The 15,675-nt window shown below is 45.4% G+C and overlaps 2 protein-coding genes across 5 annotated transcripts; one reads left to right on the forward strand and one right to left on the reverse strand.

Moving 5' to 3' along the window:
• Positions 1-203: 203 nt before the first annotated feature.
• zgc:110540 (deoxynucleoside kinase) lies at positions 204-5,359 on the reverse strand. Its single transcript, XM_064351933.1, has 7 exons — positions 4,662-5,359; positions 3,445-3,557; positions 3,092-3,285; positions 2,393-2,540; positions 1,491-1,606; positions 1,045-1,144; positions 204-798 (listed from the first exon to the last, which is right to left on the reverse strand). Exons 1-7 carry the CDS (start codon positions 4,753-4,755, stop codon positions 772-774), a joined length of 792 nt encoding a protein of 263 aa, XP_064208003.1. The 5' UTR covers positions 4,756-5,359; the 3' UTR covers positions 204-771.
• A 1,103-nt stretch (positions 5,360-6,462) lies between these two features.
• LOC135263646 (heterogeneous nuclear ribonucleoprotein H-like) lies at positions 6,463-15,411 on the forward strand. 4 transcript variants are annotated; one of them, XM_064351930.1, is made up of 11 exons: positions 6,463-6,595; positions 7,782-7,894; positions 8,951-9,106; positions 9,500-9,643; positions 10,444-10,582; positions 12,568-12,752; positions 12,894-13,006; positions 13,355-13,490; positions 13,648-13,731; positions 13,918-14,016; positions 14,500-15,411. In XM_064351930.1, the coding sequence occupies exons 2-11, from the start codon at positions 7,810-7,812 to the stop codon at positions 14,607-14,609; spliced, it is 1,251 nt and encodes a 416-aa protein (XP_064208000.1). In that variant the 5' UTR covers positions 6,463-6,595; positions 7,782-7,809; the 3' UTR covers positions 14,610-15,411. The 4 variants fall into 4 exon arrangements, with proteins under 4 accessions (XP_064208000.1, XP_064208002.1, XP_064207999.1 ...); XM_064351932.1 differs by having other exon boundaries at positions 12,568-12,746; XM_064351929.1 differs by having other exon boundaries at positions 12,568-13,006; positions 13,918-14,020.
• Positions 15,412-15,675: the final 264 nt, after the last annotated feature.

Genomic DNA, 15,675 nt, shown 5'->3' on the forward strand with positions numbered 1-15,675 from the left:
GGTAAATTTGGAAATATTAAATTATAACATAACATAACGTAAGACGAGAACAGGGCCTTCAGCGCAACACCGCTCGTTTATTCCTACCACTATTTTTATTTTTCTCCCCTGTAGAACACCTCATAATCCCAGCCAGGAACCCCAGAACACCACACATACAGCACTTAACACACGTACATTAGACACTAAAAACAAACTCCAGACACTTGCTATGGTTTTAATACAAAATCACAGCAATATAAATACACGTCTGTACAACTGCAAGCTACTATACGGCACCGCAGCGCAGCTCCACAACTTACACTCAGGTAAAAAAGGTATGTACAGTTATCTACAGATCACACAATTTTAACATATAAAACAGGTTTAAAAAAAGGCAATTCATTGTATATCTGAATGTCTACATTAAAAAAAAAAAATTCAAAAAGTATTCAGGGCGCTACACTAACATTTTTCCCCCCAAGGATCACATGGCCCTAAGTGGAAAAATTATTTTGGGAGGACATCACTTTTCGGGAGAAAAAATGGGAGTACTGTATTTCAAACTATCCAGTCTAGTATGTATATTTTAATTCTGATCGGAAAAATAAAAATGTTATTTCCAAAAGGAGAACTTTTCACCTTCCCCCATTCTGCAAGACAGCGTACCACACAAGCACATTTACACAAATATAATTACACCATGGACATGCGCCAGCAAATGTAACATTTAGAGCAGGCGTGGGGTTTGTGAAGAAGCAGTCCTGTGTGCGCGGCTGGGGCGCTCCCACATCATAGCGTGCTCAGGAACTCGGTCACCTGCAGAGGACGGGAGAATGACATCACTTCAGCACAGCCTTACCGCAGACATGAGAAAGGCTCTGGACTGAGGCCAGCTACAGAGCAGCTAGGGACAGGCACACATACGGCAGGAATATAATAGTGTGAGATATCAGAGTGCATGTGGGCCTCCACCAAGCAGGCTTGTGCCTTCTGTCACACGCGCATGCACTCACACACACATGCGCGCACACACACAAGCACACCTCGACCAGCCAAACCCACCTTATCCAGTAAGTCCTCCTGCTTTATTTTGTCCTTCTGGAATTCTTCATTCACGTCGAGGATCAGGATGGGTATGTCCTTCAGGTGCTCGAAGTCCAGGCTGTAGAAACGCAGCACACATGGCAGCCGCGTTAGCACCCGGTCACACCCGCTACGCAGCGGTACAGCCACGTTAGCACCCGGTCACATCCGCTACGCAGCGGTACAGCCACGTTAGCGCCCGGTCACACCCGCTACGCAGCGGTACAGCCACGTTAGCGCCCGGTCACACCCGCTACGCAGCGGTACAGCCACGTTAGTGCCCGGTTACACCCGCTACGCAGCGGTACAGCCACGTTAGTGCCCGGTTACACCCGCTACGCAGCGGTACAGCCACGTTAGCGCCCGGTTACACCCGCTACGCAGCGGTACAGCCAGAACAGAAAGACAGACTTATAGACACTCACCGAGTGCTCCGCTGGTACAGCCAGCACTCGTGCTTGTAGTGCAGCTGCTCCAGGTATTCCAGCGGGATCCCCTGCTCCTCATCCCTGCCTCGCTGATGCAGTCTCTGCATACACTTCTGCAACAGAAGAGGGCGCCAGAGAGTTAATGCAGAGCATGGACTACACCAGTGCTCATACACACAATTCCATTACATTACATTACCAACAGGTCAGACTTTCATCAATCACCACTTTCCACACAGTTCTCTCACAAGGGGTCAAAAAATACTTGCATTTAAAAAATATCTTTATAATTAATAACAGACCACAAACCCAACATGGTCATTATTATTCCATATTACTACAATTACGGGAATACAAACTGAACTGAAGTCTGTCTGACAGTAAATGTGCATTTTTTTAAAGCCATTGACTCCCACTGATTTGGACAAATGCTCTTGCTTTACAAAAAACCATCTGGATGCAGCAAGAACACTCAATGAAAGTAGGAAACCATGAAATATAGATTTTTGGGTGGAATGGCCCTTTAAATAGATTAGTTCAATAAAGCAGCTTCCCCTACGCAGATCGAGTGCAAGGATTTCAAAACTTCAATACTATGTCAACTTTACGGGCACCACAACAATATCAGGAAAGTAAAAATGTTTTAAAGGGATTTTAACAACGCACAAAAAAGACCCACAACCCAACATTTTTCAGTTAAGATGAAGTTGGGACGACTGTAAAATAAACAGGCCAACTGACCCTCAAACCTACAAATAAAAGATATATACGACAGGCCCAGAAGGCACTTGACTCAGCAGTGTATCTTGAAACGAGTCGAGGCTTAAGAACAAGGGGTCACTTTCAAAAGGACGTGGTCTCTGTAGCCGCGGCAACCCTTCCTGTGGGCGTGGGCTTACCTGTGGGTCGGCCCTCAGGTAGATCATGGCGTCGAGCTCGATCTCCGCCTCAAACTGGGACAGAAGCCATGTGTGCCAGTCCTGGTAGATGGACCACTCGGTCTCATTCATGTCCCCAGACTCATACAGGTTGGAGGCAAAGACGTAACTGAAGAGGAAGCACAAGAGGTGAGCCAAGGGAGCACATCACTTGCTGTTCACAATAACTCAGGGGTTCCCTTCAACCAGAGGGGCAAAATCCAGGCCCAGAAAGTAAAAGTCACCCCCAGGATTTTGTTCCAGTCACCTGGATTTGCTAATTAGCATAATTCTTCAGCCAGGAGGTAGAACTCAATAGTGAATCAGCTGTGAGTTCTGGTGAAGAACACAGGCAGGACTTACTTGACAACCATAGACTTCAACATGACTTTAACAGTACTCAGTGCTATAAATCACCTGTGCTCACTGATGTACTACTGTGCACTTCATGTACCTTAACCATCAGCACTGGCTGTATGTCTGTTATTGTAAGGCTCTAGTTTACTAATAAACGGACTCACTGTTCATGTTATGAATAATGTACAATGTATTGTCCAATCGGACCTGTGTTAGTTGTCTTCCTTGGTATGCACTTACTGTACATCGCTTTGTATAAATAAATGTAATATAATGTAAATGACTCCCTTTCCGACGGAGGAAGACAGAGAGAGAGCGACTCACCGGTCACTGTAAACAGAGCGCTCGAAGAACTGGACCGGCCGCTCGGCCTGCTGCAGCTTGGCGGACGGCGGCTTCATCTGAGACCGCACGCGGCTCAGGCAGGCGTAGGTCTGGAAGGTGTAGGACCAGCGCTTGGGCTTGTCGTACAGCATCTGAAGCAGGTTTCCACCACTCTTCTGAGACGTGCTGAGCTCCTAGAGATTGAATAGCCAAGTCACTTACCCACCATTAGACAAGAAATGGTTCAAATGGCTGCAAATTAATCTTGAAAAAAAATAAATAAATAAAAATAAAAATAATCCTAAACAAATTAATAACATGGAAGGCTCCTGGGCGAGGTGACCTAGACTCACCTCGTACTCGTTCGTGGCCTGTACATTACACCACTTGCCGATCGGCTCCGGTATAACCTCCCACTCATCGGACGCCCGCTCCAAAATGCGCACAAATGTCGACTTGCCAGCAGCTGAAAAAGGAAGAGGCGCGTTTCCGGATAGAGGAATAGTGACGTAACCAGCTATGGTCGTTTTAACCAAACTGCCTGAATTCTCACGGATTTTGTTCAGATATTTGGTCCCAAGACTACTTCTTTCCAAACATCATTTAAATAAAATGGAAATAGACTCACAGAAGTACCCTTGTCCGCATATTATTCGTGACAAATTTGTAGATACACGGTAGGCTACTGAATTTGGCCCTTTTTCCTCCAGAACAAACTACGCAGAGGGCATTGTTATTCCATTTGGTTAGGATTGTTTTCTGTTATATGTTTTTTTTATTTGGTTGATAAATTAGCTACGTCACACTGACATGACATTTAGAAATCTTCCTGGTAGCGAATTGTTAGGAACTAAAAAAATAATTTTACAGCTTCCCCAGGGTTCAGAGCAGTTATTAAAATCAAGCTAGTACCAAAATTAACCTGTAAGTTACAAAACAAAGTGCTAGCAAACCTGAGATAAATGATACATGAGTCTGCTAAGTTTGTGTAGTGTAGCTAACAATGCAGTACCGACAACCGTTTTGGCGCCAACCAGCTAAATTCACTTAAAAAAAGTTATCCATCATAAACAATGTTAGCTTCATAAGATGTGCAAGCAAGCTAGGATGCAAATGCATATTCGCCAATAATAACGTTAGCTGACAAACTACTTAGATATTATTCATTTCATATTGTAGTAACTTAGCTAGCTAAAAGCGACCGAGTGCGAAACTATCCATCAGTTACATGACCTTACATGACACCCATTATGCCCTAATCCAGACCGATTTGTAGGAGAACATAAGACCATTTACCGTATTTATGATTAATATAGACCCACGTTGTGGCCAACAGCATTCCCAGTACGTCACTAAATCAATTGTACAACTATGTTTAGCTAATCAGTCAAGTTATCCAACATAACGTTAAGCCAGCAAACTGGCGCGCATCAACACATGGACGTTACAGTAATGCTTGGTTAGCAAAGTTAACGTCATGGAATAACATGAAAATAATATTTAACGACACTTGGCTCACCGTATAATTAGCTAAATGTTGCCTTCTAGCGAGACTAGCTTTATAACTTACCGATATTTCCTTCAATAGAAATCTTCTTTGTCCTCTTTTCAAAGCTGTTGTCAAAATTTGGACTCGGACATATTCTCTTCGGAGGAGTAGCCATCCTGAGATGCAATGTCAATAAATTACGAGTAAGAGAAAATATAGATTAAACTAATTGTACCAAAGATTAATCAATATTATTTATAACCGACTGGCTCCTTATCTTACTCGGACCACATTCACAATAGTCACTGAAAATTTGAACGGCGCGCCAAGAACCAAAACATTAAATTCCGGGAAAAAAACTCGCGTTATTTCGTACTCTCGCGTGATCCAGCTGGTTACAGCGGTCTGTTCTTAGGAGCTGCCATGTAGCGTATACTTCATGGATAAGCTACACTTATCTTGCGATCAAAGATGCCCATCCCTGCGCGATACCAAAGTAGCCTATATAATGTAGCGCAGTCAATCTTAATTGATATCCCTGCGTGGTCAAGTAGCACTATGCGCTAGATCTGCGTGAAACTGTTTCGGAGAGTTCGTATCACCCGCCAATTATCAAAAAACACAAATATGTTTTAAATTTAACGCCTACACTACACTACAGATGATAAAATATGATTAAAGTAAATATACATGTAAGTAAGTATACATAGCTTGTACAATGAATTAAAAGTTGATTCTGTAATGTTGCGCCTGCAATGAGCTGTTTCCGCTTGTAATTTTTTTTTTTTTTTTGCCAGATGGCGTATGTTGGGTGAGAATCTTTGCGTTTTCTTTATATGAACGGAAGTTCACAACCTTCCAAGCATCCTTCCGCTTTGGGCCACGAGGTGGCACACACGCGTCACTGGGCGTTTCTTTTAGCCGTACACAGTGTCCTTACATTACATTACATTTTAGACTACATTTATTTAGCAGACACTTTTATCCAAAGCGTCGTACAAAAGTGCATATCATGGTTACTGGGACAACTACATTTCTCATACAGTCCTCATTTCAACAGCTGCACAAATCTACATCTTTATTGTTGTTGCTGAAGAAATTAAGAGTATCATGAATATCTGAATATTCTTAAGTCCTTCCATTGACATTTCAGTGGTCTGAACCTTAACGTAACTAGATGTTTTTCTCACATTGCCTTTCACCCTTTGTGCTCCATACAGTATCGGACAAAGGAAGGAAGCATGTAGGCTATATATTGCTTTTGTATACAGCCAAACACCAAGGATGTGTTACATGGTAGGGCTTTAGAATACCTTTGCTACCTCTGGGGTCTGACAGTGGATAAGCAACCAGCCGTTCCCTTCACCTTGGTGGAAACTCCAGCTTGGTTCCAGCCTGGCTTTGGTTTGGCTTTGGAGTCGGTCAAGCTGGCAACAAGATGGTTGAGATAGCAATCATATGGGCAAGATCATGCCCAGCTGATGGGCCAGCTTGGTATGGGCAACAGACCATCATCAAATTCCAGATGATATCCAGCTGGAGCAGAAGCAGGGTCCAGCTGGACTCCATTTTAGGCTGGTAGCTGGAATTTCCACCAGAGGAAGCATAGATGTTTATGTGACCTAATGTAACCTATTTTTTTCTCCAAAATTTGCAGAATAATCGTCCAAGGGTACATAGACTTCCAAGTCCTTCAACCCCAGACTGGTAGGCTGAGTCCATACACACACTATGTAACATAATTAGGGAAAAATGAACAATCAGTAATCCCATACGTGTAAAAAACATACCTGTCCCTTGTGTTATGATGCGTTGGCCTAACACATCAGTCCTAAGCATCTGGAATCAAGACGATGGAGTTCACAAAAACCTGGCAACTCGACTGCGCTCATACGTCATCCGTGGGCGTGATCGATGAGGGTAGTATGTAACGTAGCACTGCGCATGCGCCCAAAACGATAGTTAACGTAGTGGAAAGTAGCCACGCCGTGCACTGCAACATCAAGAAAATCAAGGTATTTTCACATTTTTACTAATTGTGTTGAATTTTCAGGCACATTCGAATTGTTAGTGACCTTACAAATGGTCACTATTGATTTTTAAATCTGACGAGCTACATTTTAAGGTATTTTAGATATTAGTATTAGCGATACGATGCTTCGAGGCCTGTGTCTTTGTCTAGAGCGGTTTCCCCCTGCGAAGTGTGCGCCGGCTGCGCTGTTTGGAGCGGTGTGCTATCAAGATAACATTTTAAGAACTTAAGTTGTCTGGGTAGTGAATATGCTGTCCTTACCGGCTAAATATATTTTACCGGAATTTTATCCCATATTCAAACCGACACAGTTAATGTGGTTATTGGTGAATTATCAGTGCTAACGTTGGCTAGCAACACGCTGGATTAGCTGCTTGGGTTAATTTTAGCTAGCTAGCGAACTAGACATTAAAATGTCGGCAAGTCTCCCAAAGCGGCATATGGATGGCCCGATAGCTGGCTACATTATCGTGGTGTTTGTAAATAACGTTGGATTGCTTTCTCTAGAATTGATCCGATCTTTCCAGTTACATTTCGGAGTACTGTCTGAGTCTAACTATGTATGCTAGCTAGCTAACACGATCCATGTTTAAAATTGCTTATCGTAAGACCAGGAAACAAACCGCCAGGCTGCCCCCAATAGTTCGCTGCGCTGACCAAGCCTACCTCTCCCAGCATTCAATTTATCTACTTTTCCGTTAGCTTTTACTTGTACGCGATTAGAAAAGCATTTTCAATGGAAGCTAGCTTACTTGGCTAGAAAGGTCTACATTTGTCCTTAGACAAATGGGTTGATGCTCTTTTGTTAGCCAAGTAACGCAACGGCGGGAAGGCTGGTAGGTCGTGGGTAACAAAGTAACGTTAAGTTTGCTCATGATCGATAGAAGACTCATTCTAGGTAGCTACTTGGTTCAATTGCTAACATTGTTTTCGCCAGCAACGTACAAGTTTTTGCTTCCTAAGCTAGTTAAATATAATATATAGCTGTAGTAAGTGTATATGGATATCACTACAGAAGTCTACCATTTAAACATTTGATTTTATTGAAGTATGAGAATGTAAATGTCTGAACCTGGAACATTTATAAAATCCAGTTCTGTAATTCTTACCGCGTTAATTACTTTGAGTCGAAAAATATACACTGTTTTTGTTTGTGTTTTTCTCCCCAGCTAATAAGTTAACTCGCAGCTATTGATCATGGCCGATGGGGAGGGATTCGTTGTGCGCATACGCGGACTGCCGTGGTCCTGCTCTGTGGATGAAGTGCAGAGGTTTTTCTCAGGTAATGCCCCAAACACACAACGTGCTTCATACTGCAGTTTGCTAGTGTGGATTCTAAGTTTAGACCGATCCCCTCGCGTCTAATGTAGGAATGTGCACTTTCCAGTTTTAGTAAGCTGCGTGCCCTTGAGACAGTACACACCACTTGGTGCTCATGGGCATAACTTAACACCAGCGGGCCAGATTTCACCCTCCGTATCCCACTCTCTTACCACACTCATCTGCTTCTCCATTGCTCATAGTTCTAAACCATTATTACAAGGGGGTTAATAGTTTGTTTTTTGTGCTGAATGGAATGCAAGCTCGCTTAAGAACTGGCTTTTCATTTAAGACCTTTACGTCAGCGATTCCAGTCTTAGTTTTGTTGGTTGTATGCCATTAGAATTGTGCTTATTTTGCTTGGTGTTTATATAACTATAATTTTAGCCGGGGCATTTTGCCAGTATGCGGCCATTGATATTTTAATACTGGCTGGATTAATAACATGCCCGCTGGTGCCCATCCATCATGAACGATCCCTTTTTTGGTTTAATATAGTTTGAGCTGTTGGCTGGAAAACAGTGGCACTAACTGCTTCACACCCTTCATACCAATCTCTGCCTGGCTGTGAATAGCAAGCAAACAAGACAGTTGGGTAAAACCAGAATGTCCAACAACAGGTTCTCGTTTGGAACAAGGCACTTATAGGTATAGCTCATGCTTGGTTATAATTGTTCCAAAAACTGTAATATACAGTGCCGCAAAGTCAAAGCTAACAAGCTAAGGTACGAACCATAACCTGAAGTTGGTGTACAGTTCCTGTTTCCCATTTGTAATGGCTGCCACACGCACACTTTGTAATCTTTAGTGTTGCTGGTGTGGTTACTGCTGTACAGAGCCCTGTAGCTGAAGTGCACTCGCTTGCCTGTGAGCCAGTATCTGTTTTACACCCTACAGTCCTCAGCTTTACTGTACGCGTAGTGGGTTTAATTACTGCTGGATGTTTTTGGAAAGTTTCTTCCTCCGCAGAGAAAGGCCTTTTTGCTTGCTGAGTTGTAACGCGCCCGTACCTTTCCAGACTGTAAGATCGCGAGCAACGGCACGAGCATCCACTTCACGTACACGCGCGAGGGCCGGCCCAGCGGCGAGGCCTTCGTGGAGATGGAGTCGGAGGACGACGTGAAGATCGCCGTCAAGAAAGACCGAGAGACCATGGGCCACCGATACGTGGAAGGTACGGCGTCCGCTTCCTGGCCCCCTTTTCCTTTTCCGAACCGTGGTCGCCCTCTTCTCGGGCGTGTCGTTTCCCACGCCTTTGGTTTTCAGTTTAATTCCTCCATTTTGGAGTGCACCCAGTGTGTTGCAGACCTGGATCATATACGTATTTGTTTTGGATTCAATTACTTTTCTACGCTTTACTGATCTGTTCTGGTGTATTGGAACCAATGAAACACTCAAAAAGTGCAAACCCCGTCTTCTGGTCATATTGGCAGGTTCAGTTACACTAGGCAAGATCAATAGATGACAGAAAAGTATTTGAATCCAAAACAAATACGTATTTGACCCAGGACTGGTGTGCTGTTATTCGGGGTGTTAACACACACACGTACGCTCTTTCTTCTTGCAGTGTTCAAGTCCAACAACGTGGAGATGGACTGGGTGATGAAGCACACGGGGCCCAACTCCCCCGAGACGGAGGGGGACGGCCTGGTGCGCCTCCGCGGGCTCCCCTTCGGCTGCAGCAAGGAGGAGATCGTGCAGTTCTTCTCAGGTACGCCCAGGCCGCCTCCTCCCCCCTCCACCTCCCCTCCCTCCCTTTCTCCCCAACACCCTGCTTTCTCTCTCAAGCTCGCTTCCTGTTGGAGCGTTGAGTGGTTTTCTTTGTGAATTATGTACTGGGATATTCTCATTTTACTGCATGTAGTATATTAAGTTTTTTCAGTTTCAGTTTTCAAACAAAAATTTTTTGGTTTTATTTTGATTCAGAACAAACCTCATTCGCAATTCATCTAAAATTGTGACCACCCCCCCCCCCCCCCCCACATCCCCATAGATTCTGTAAAAGAAATTTGGATCCAGCGTGGCCCATTTTGTTTTGTCTAGCTGCTGTATATACCAGATTGCCTTGACCATGTTTATGTGGTCAGAGAGGTGCTGTAGAGCAACATGGACCTTCTGTGTCACCCCCCCCCACACACACACACACCCTCTCAGAACACACCCTTCTGTAAATATTAAAATGGACACAACTCTAAAAATCCCCAAAAGGGCCAGAGCTGACTTCATACCCATTCCCTCCCTCTTCCCTCATCTCCCTCAAACCACAGTAAACACCCCCCCCCCCAAAAAAAAGAAAGTAAAGTCAAACTCTTACCTGCTATGCATAATGTTCTGAGGTTTTGTTTTTATTGATTTTTTTTAAAAACTTTATTTTACTTTATTTATTTTCTTTAAAAAAAAAATAAATAAAAAAAACAGAAAAAGAAAAAAACGTTAGAGAAAGAGAAACGATGTGACTGGGCATGTGATTTAATATGTCCCCCGCTGGGGTTATCTGTCCTTGGGTTGAAGGGTTGGAAATCGTGCCAAATGGGATTACATTGCCGGTGGACTTCCAGGGGCGGAGTACGGGGGAGGCCTTCGTGCAGTTTGCGTCTCAGGATATAGCCGAAAAGGCTCTAAAGAAACACAAGGAAAGAATAGGGCACAGGTGGGGCTGGTTGGTTGGTTGGTTCGCTGGAAATAAAGCCGCTTTTCTTATGGTACACATTCCCGCTGCTGCAAACAGACACCTGCTCCACTCATGGTCACACGGTTATGGCACACTACACAGAACTCTCACACATACTGTCATGAGCTCACACACACACACACACACACCCACACTTGCACACACAGCAGGTCATTCATATCCATTGTGGGAGCTAAGGAGTCCAGTTCCTTACATTTAAAAATTGGGTTTGTTCAGTCCAAACCCCTTGTGGCTTTTGCCTTAATGCAGCATAACAGATTTAACAAGCATTGCATTTTTTTCTGATTCTTCCGTACCAGCCACTGAAATTTAACAATATCTAATCGACCGGTGAGTAAATCTTTTTTCCTGTGATCTCTTGTATATGTGATCAGAGATGGCAGAGTTATGGTGCTTAACAGAGGTCAAACACAAAGCTGAAAAACAGTCTGGATAATGTTTTGAAAGGTGTTGGCACTCTAAACCCTGATTAACATTACATGCATTTGTTGAACTTCTTGTACTTGAAGTTGCTCTGGATAAGGACATCTACAAAATGCCTTGAGTAATGGAAATATTCAGGACAAGTGGCCTGTGTACGCGAGGTGTGCTTGTGCTCGCTTAAATCTGTTAAGGTGCCGCTGAAGGACAAAGACCCACAGGGGCCACACAGAAGCCCCACTCATTCAGCCTGTATATCGAGTCTAAATTTAGTGCTGAGCGATTGCCTGTTTCATCCAGAGGAGTAAGACATGAATAGGAGAAAGGTAAATTCCATTTTGAATATACTTCCTCTTAGTTGAAGGTGGGCCGCACACTAGACCAGACTTTGGAGCGGTGTACGCCAGTATGTGCCTGATGGGTGTGTGTAAGACCCACACGTGTTTGACGTGCTAAACTGGCGTGGCCAGGCCACGTGGAGCTGTGGTCTCGGGCTCCAGATCTTAATGTAATCTGCCCAGTTTGTTTTGAGTGTCACACACAATCCTTTGGAGGAGTGGGGCGAGTCCATGATCACAGACCCGTCGATCTTTAAATCTGGCTTGGTCGTCAGGTCTTGTGAAGTAAATGCTAAATTTTGAAGGCGGTGTGGAGGTCACAAACATCGACTGTCCAGTGCTTTTCATTGGTAATTTGAATGCAGATTATTTGCTTGGAAGCATCACATTTTTAATCCAATTCATTATGGTCCAAGCTAAAATGGTGTCCTTGGGTTCATGTTATCATGTGGTACCACCTCATACAAAAAGTCATCACAGAACCTGAGTACCACAACACTAGGTTTCATTTAAAACAAGTGACCGGTTTTACACGTTACTTTCTTGGGGCGTTATTGAAACTTGTGACTGTAGACGTCAGTTTTACACGTGAAGGCAATCGCTCACCACTAAGACTGGTGTAGATACGCACAGGAGACACGCACACGCACACACAGGTGTAAAAACCTCCCCAGAGGTCCACTCTTCACACGGGCCTGGATCCTGCAGTCACAGGTAAACGCTCCGATTGGGCCCGCCAGGCCGCCAGGGTCCGGTACCACCGGAAACACCACTGTCCTGCTCGTCCAGGCAGACGCCAAAGCTGACGCCAAAGCTAAGACCTCCTGGTAACCATAAGAAAAGTTCAGTTTGCTCTGTACCTTCCATATACGAAGGTCTGTCAGTATGTACACCACCTGTGTGTGTTCACCCTGAACCTTGCATAAAAGATAACACACGTTTGGAATCATAACTAGCAGTACTTGTACTATTATAAGAACTGACTTGCAAGGTTTGATACCATAGACAGCAGACGGGTTTAAGCTTTGATTTGCCCTGCTGTAATGGGTGTAAGGGTAATGTAAGAGCAGCTCGGCTGGCAGTGGACACTTTAGGAGATTTTCTGGCTGAATTGTGGCGACTGGGTGCTCTCTGCTTCCCGCCCCCGCACCCCCCCGGCTCTAACGCGGCCTTGTGTGCTCTCAGGTACATCGAGATTTTCAAGAGCAGCCGGGCGGAGGTGCGGACGAACTACGAGCCCCCCCGCAAGGCCATGGGCATGCAGCGGCCCGGCCCCTACGACCGGCCCGGGGGCGGGCGGGGCTACAACAGCGCGGGCCGCGGCGGCTCCTTCGATCGCATGCGCCGGGGCGGCTACGGCGTAGGTGAGGGTGTGTTATTCGTTTTTTTAATTCTCTCCTTTTTTCCTCCCTGCTTCTTGTATCTGCTTTCTCTTCCACCCTTTATTTTTGTTGTTGGGCAGGGGGCGATGGGGTGTAAACGAGCTCACCTCCCTCCTCCTCTTCCTGTAGGCGTGTCGGACGGGCGCTATGGCGACAGCGGCTCCTCCTTCCAGAGCACGACCGGCCACTGCGTTCACATGAGAGGGCTTCCGTACCGCGCCACTGAGACCGACATCTACAGCGTGAGTGTGCACACAGGCGCGCGCACACACACACACACACACACACACACGTGCTCTCACACACACACAGGCTGGCAGGGTTTCACAGCATATGTTGTACTCTTGGTGTTTTGAGCGGTTTTCTTCCCTTTCCATTGGATAGAACATTTTTGGAAACAAGAATGAGCATTGTGGGGGATATCTGGCCAGGTTTTGGAAATGAGTCATGTATATGAAATGAGCAGCTCTGATTGGTTGATGCCCTTGTAGCAGAGATGAGCTATTTGGTTATTTGCATGCAGCACACTGCTGTCATGTTAGTGTGTCCAGTAGGAGTAATGCTGTCCCCCGCACCCCCCTGCCCTACAGTTCTTCTCTCCGCTCAACCCGGTGCGCGTGCACATCGAGATCGGCCCGGACGGACGCGTGACTGGCGAGGCGGACGTCGAGTTCGCCACCCACGAGGACGCCGTCGCCGCCATGTCCAAGGACAAAGCCAACATGCGTGAGTCTGGAGCGAGTGTTTGGGGCGTGCGTTCGGGCAGCACTTTCACGTGTAGCATGCGTGTGGAAGGACTGATTGTGTGTGCACTTTGAGTGTAGGGCGCTGACTGATGATGTCACTGACTTGGCTGTATCTCCTCCCCCCCCCCCACTTCCAGAGCACCGCTACGTTGAGCTGTTTCTGAACTCCACCGCTGGAGGAAACAACGGGTCCTACGGCAGTCAGATGATGGGGGCCATGAGTGAGTGTCCCTAATTCCCCCCCCCAACACAGGAAGGGTAGGGAGGGTGAGCTAGTAACCCACACTGACAGGGGGGAGGGGGGGAAGCCTGTCTTCATGTTTCACACTCAGCTGCTTACCTTCCTACGATGTGCCTTCCCTGTGATGTGGGCCTTGTGGAATTAAAGTGCTCTTCTTCCTCCCCAGCCAACCAGTCCACCTACGGGCCCAGCAGCCAGCAGCTGAGCACGGGCTACAGCGGGGGCTACAGCAGCCAGACGGGCATGGGGGGCTACAGTGACTACAGTGAGTATCAGCTCTCCCTCGGGGGGGTGGAGGGGAGGGGGGGTCGTAAACTTCACCCGGCCCCAGTAAACGTACATTTTTCCTCCCGACCCTTCAACACCTAAAAACTTGGTCCCCCACATTTTAAAGTGGCCGACTGTGACGCCTTAGTATACTGCACACTACACTAACCGCAGGCAGCTTGCTACAGATCATTGAGCAGCCCGTCTCTCTCCACCAGTTTAGAGAATATTCACATTCTCTTTTTATTATTGCTTTCTAACCTAACCCTTTTATGTAATGTAATTTACCCTTTGAAGAAGAGGTTTTTTGTGTGCAGTATTTTTCTACATCGTTAGTCAGTGTTCTAGAACTCTGCTGCTTTCAGTTAGCAGAAGTGATTGTGACATCACCGTTCACTTATTTGTGATCTTACCCCTTAAAGGCTTAAGAAGTGTAAACTGATATAAAGGTCCTAAAGTGAGTATTGCTCTCTCCTGTCAGGTAATCAGAGCGGAATGAACAGCAGTTACTATGGAGGCGGCAGCCGGGGTTCCGTGGGCATGAACGGGCTGAACGGCAGCATGAGCATGGGGGCTGGGTGGGGCATGTAGGAGCAGGAGGAGGGGGGGGGGGGTGGTGGTGGAGGGGCCGGGGGTGCTGTTGGAGTGCCAGCACTGATGATAAAGGGGCCCCTTGAGCTACTGGTTTTTTAATTTTATTTTTCTTTGTGTTGGAGAGGCGTTAAAATTCTGTACAGAGAGCAGGGTGGGGAGGTTTTCTAAAATGCTTGTGTGAGACAGAGGGGGAGGAGATTCACCAAACTTGACTGGCAATAGTTTTCTTTATAAACCCCCCCCCCATAGACTGAATTTCACCGTGTTTATAGAATTGTTTCTTTTCTTTTTTTTATATAGAGTTAAATTGAAACCATTGGGGGATTTTAGTCCCTGTACATTTTTCCTGTAAGTGAATGGTGGGTCAAGTTGAAGGCTGAGAGACTGTGTGCGTGTGTCGTCCCTGTAAAAGTGCATGAACCAAAACATGCTTTGTAAATATAATCCACATGTGACTTTTTTCCCCCTTTTTCTTTTTCTGGGTTTACAGACATTTCCACCGTTCTTTATTGAGGCTAACGGCCGTTAATCCGGAGTGAATTTGGGTTTTTATATTACGAATGAGCATGTTTGAATTGCCTTTTTAAAAAAATAACAAAAATTGGTGGGGAGAAAAAACACGTTTTGAGAATGGGGAGGGGTGGGGTACTTCAGATGCAATACAAACGGCAAAAATAATTTTAATCATTTCTTCTGTTGTAATAGAAGTTCCAAATCCCTCTGTTAAATGATATTATTTTTTGTTATTTTTTGTTTGTGGTTCTTGTATTGCGCAGAGTAAATAAACATGTCACTTGGATGTTGTGTGCGTCTTTACTACAGTGGATGAGCAAGTGGTCCGAAAGGCGGGAAAAATGGTTGGTTTCAGTCCAAGCGCACATCACGTGCATGGAGCGATCGTAAAGGATTAATGGCCTATACATGCAAACGCGCATGCTCGCGACGTGGTTAATACAAGCACCCTTAAATCGGTATAGATTTGAAAACGGTTATAGTCGCGCTAAAAAGGTGGATGCTAATTTTTCATTAATTTTCTTTCCACGAGTAAGTTGCCATGTTTTGT

The sequence above is a fragment of the Anguilla rostrata genome, chromosome 9, assembly GCF_018555375.3.
Source record: "Anguilla rostrata isolate EN2019 chromosome 9, ASM1855537v3, whole genome shotgun sequence".
In the NCBI taxonomy this organism is placed as follows: domain Eukaryota; kingdom Metazoa; phylum Chordata; class Actinopteri; order Anguilliformes; family Anguillidae; genus Anguilla; species Anguilla rostrata.

Excerpts from the sequence above, each read along its gene's own strand:
- zgc:110540 (XM_064351933.1), bottom strand. The coding sequence starts at position 4,755 with ATGGCTACTCCTCCGAAGAGAATATGTCCGAGTCCAAATTTTGACAAC. Across the intron at positions 2,541-3,091 it reads CGCTCTGTTTACAGTGACCG|TTACGTCTTTGCCTCCAACC; the intron begins GTGAGTCGCTCT and ends CTTCCTCTTCAG. Across the intron at positions 1,145-1,490 it reads CTGTACCAGCGGAGCACTCG|CCTGGACTTCGAGCACCTGA; the intron begins GTGAGTGTCTAT and ends GCGTTTCTACAG.
- LOC135263646 (XM_064351928.1), top strand. The coding sequence starts at position 7,810 with ATGGCCGATGGGGAGGGATTCGTTGTGCGCATACGCGGACTGCCGTGG. Across the intron at positions 9,644-10,443 it reads GATCGTGCAGTTCTTCTCAG|GGTTGGAAATCGTGCCAAAT; the intron begins GTACGCCCAGGC and ends CTTGGGTTGAAG. Across the intron at positions 13,732-13,917 it reads TCAGATGATGGGGGCCATGA|CCAACCAGTCCACCTACGGG; the intron begins GTGAGTGTCCCT and ends CTTCCTCCCCAG.